The sequence below is a fragment of the Cicer arietinum genome, chromosome 3, assembly GCF_000331145.2.
Source record: "Cicer arietinum cultivar CDC Frontier isolate Library 1 chromosome 3, Cicar.CDCFrontier_v2.0, whole genome shotgun sequence".
NCBI lineage: Eukaryota > Viridiplantae > Streptophyta > Magnoliopsida > Fabales > Fabaceae > Cicer > Cicer arietinum.
This window is the reverse complement of record NC_021162.2, coordinates 21,733,310-21,735,678: the sequence shown is the minus strand read 5'-3', so window position 1 is coordinate 21,735,678 and position 2,369 is coordinate 21,733,310. Positions and strand designations below refer to the sequence as shown.

At 33.3% G+C, this 2,369-nt stretch overlaps 1 protein-coding gene across 1 annotated transcript; it reads left to right on the top strand.

Annotated features, from left to right (window-relative positions):
- Positions 1-206: 206 nt before the first annotated feature.
- Positions 207-2,114, top strand: LOC105851445 (uncharacterized). Its single transcript, XM_012712319.3, has 4 exons — positions 207-526; positions 620-1,781; positions 1,871-1,954; positions 2,100-2,114. Exons 1-4 carry the CDS (start codon positions 207-209, stop codon positions 2,112-2,114), a joined length of 1,581 nt encoding a protein of 526 aa, XP_012567773.3.
- Positions 2,115-2,369: the final 255 nt, after the last annotated feature.

The window sequence follows — 2,369 nt, the reverse complement described above, 5'->3', positions numbered from 1 at the left end:
GCACATACAAAACAAACAGATATTGGTTACCATTACTTGAAATAGTCGGTGTCACTTATACTAGTTTGACATTTTCAGTTGGGTTTGCTTATTTGGAAAAAGAGCGACAAGATAACTTCATCTGGGCATTTGAAAAGGTACAAATGTTGTTCAAATCTGAGTCTTTGATTTCTAAAGTTATTGTGACTGATAGATATCTTGCCATGATGAATGTGATTAGTGTTGTATTTCCTACTTCAATACATTTGCTATGTCGTTTTCATATTGAAAAAAATGTTGGGGCAAAATGCAAACAATATGTCAAAAAGGATAGACAAGAAGAAGTAATGGATTTATGGAAAAAGATTGTCTATTCGACTAGTGTGGAAGAGTATGATCATCATTTGCAACAATTTGAGCTATTGTGTGCCGATATTATTCTTTTTGTTGATTATGTGAAAGATTCATGGTTAACACCTTACAAAGAAAGGTTTGTCAACGTTTGGACCAATAGAGTGATGCATTTGGGGAACACAACATCTAACAGGTATTTTTAAAATATGAATTGTGTTGTTTTAGCAAACATGATTTACTAGTTTATGTGATTTGTTTTAATTTGTGTTATTTAATTTATTTGTAGAGTTGAGTCTGCTCATTGGAGATTGAAAAACATGCTTCAAACTAGTTTTGGTGATTTGTGTAAAAGTTGGGATGCAGTGAATATGATGTTGAAGAACCAAATATGTATCATTCAATCTTCTTTTCAGAAAACCATCAAGGATGTTGAGCACGGGTATAATTCACAATTTTTTCAAAATCTACATCACTGTGTATCAAGAAAATGTATGAAATTAATTGATAAACAGTTGGAAAGGGTGAAGATTGTAGGTACTAACAAAACAGAATGTGGTTGTTCAATTAGAACAACTCATGGATTACCATGTGCTTGTGAGTTGGCTAAGTTGCAAATATATGGTAATGTTATCCCTTTAGATAGCATTTATGATTTTTGGAAACAGTTAAGCATTGCACATGAATTAGAGGATGAAGAATCTTTATCAGATTATGACTTTTCTGAAGAGTTGGAAGCAATGAAAGCGTACATGAAGAAACACGATATTATAAGTCAAAGGATATTCAAGGCAAAGGTGCGTGAAGTTGTATTTCCACATACCACATCAATACTTGCACCACCAGAGAAAGTGAGAACCAAAGGAGCTGGTAAAAAGAAAAAAGAATTTGATACTCCTCGTGATCCTTCATATTGGGAGTATGTTGATGCCTCTCAAGAATCTGCAAAGGCAAGGCAACCATCTCAATCATCTCAACGTTCTGCAAGGCAACAATCTCAATCATCTCAACATTCTTTTAAGACACAATTTCCTACTTATATACGTCCGTATATTGAGGACATAGTAGATGTTGTGGCTGATGGAAATTGTGGGTTTCGTGCAATTGCAGCATTGCTAGGTTGGACCGAAGAATCTTGGGCTTTAGTTCGATCACAATTGGATAAAGAGATTGGTCTACATAAAGATGTTTATTCTAATGTTTTTGATGACAATGTTGAATCAGTGCGGAACTCATTGAAAATATCAAAATTGGGTGCTCAAGGAAAAGATAAGTGGATGTCTTTACCAGACTTGGGTTACGTGATAGCAACACTATATAATGTCATATTGGTGTCGTTGTCTCGTAATCTGAATATGACATTTTTCCCGCTAAACAAATCACCATCGAAAGAGACCTTTGTTCACTCATTAATAGCAATTGGATTTGTTAACGAGAATCATTGGGTACAGGTAAAATTAATGCTTAATGTTGTTTATTAAATTAATGTTAAAAAATTTATTATTCAGATAAATTAATTTGTAACCTTTTTTTTATTCAGATCAAATTGAAGTCTGATTGTCCTTTGCCACATACGTCACAAAAATGGAAAGACTTTTGTAGTGACACAGCAAAGGGTTGGGAAGTAGCTTATGCAACACATATGAAGCATTGGGAACGCATTGATCCATCATTTATCAGATCATCTTGTATTTCATTAAATGAAGATTAGAATATGTTGTGTATCACTGTTTATGGATTATTATAATATCTTGTTTTATCATTTTCAGTATCTTTTATTATGAATTAACTTAAAATAAATGCGAATTTACATAACACATAACACAATCACTAAACATATCACATAATCCCAAAATATCTCAAATTACAGTACATAACACAAAATATATCAAATTACTAAACATCGTACATAAGACATAACTCACTTAAAATCTCATGAATTTCACTAAACGGCTCTACCAAGTTAATGCCTCTACGTACAAGCTCAGCTGTTCTACGATCTCGGTCAGACGATGACGGACCAGCATGTGCAGCAGATG

What these genes read in the sequence shown, in the direction of transcription:
- LOC105851445 (XM_012712319.3), top strand. Translation starts at nt 207, where the DNA reads ATGAATGTGATTAGTGTTGTATTTCCTACTTCAATACATTTGCTATGT. An exon ending in GGGAACACAACATCTAACAG is followed by an intron (nt 527 to 619) that starts GTATTTTTAAAA and finishes ATTTATTTGTAG; the next exon opens with AGTTGAGTCTGCTCATTGGA. An exon ending in ACGAGAATCATTGGGTACAG is followed by an intron (nt 1,782 to 1,870) that starts GTAAAATTAATG and finishes TTTTTTATTCAG; the next exon opens with ATCAAATTGAAGTCTGATTG.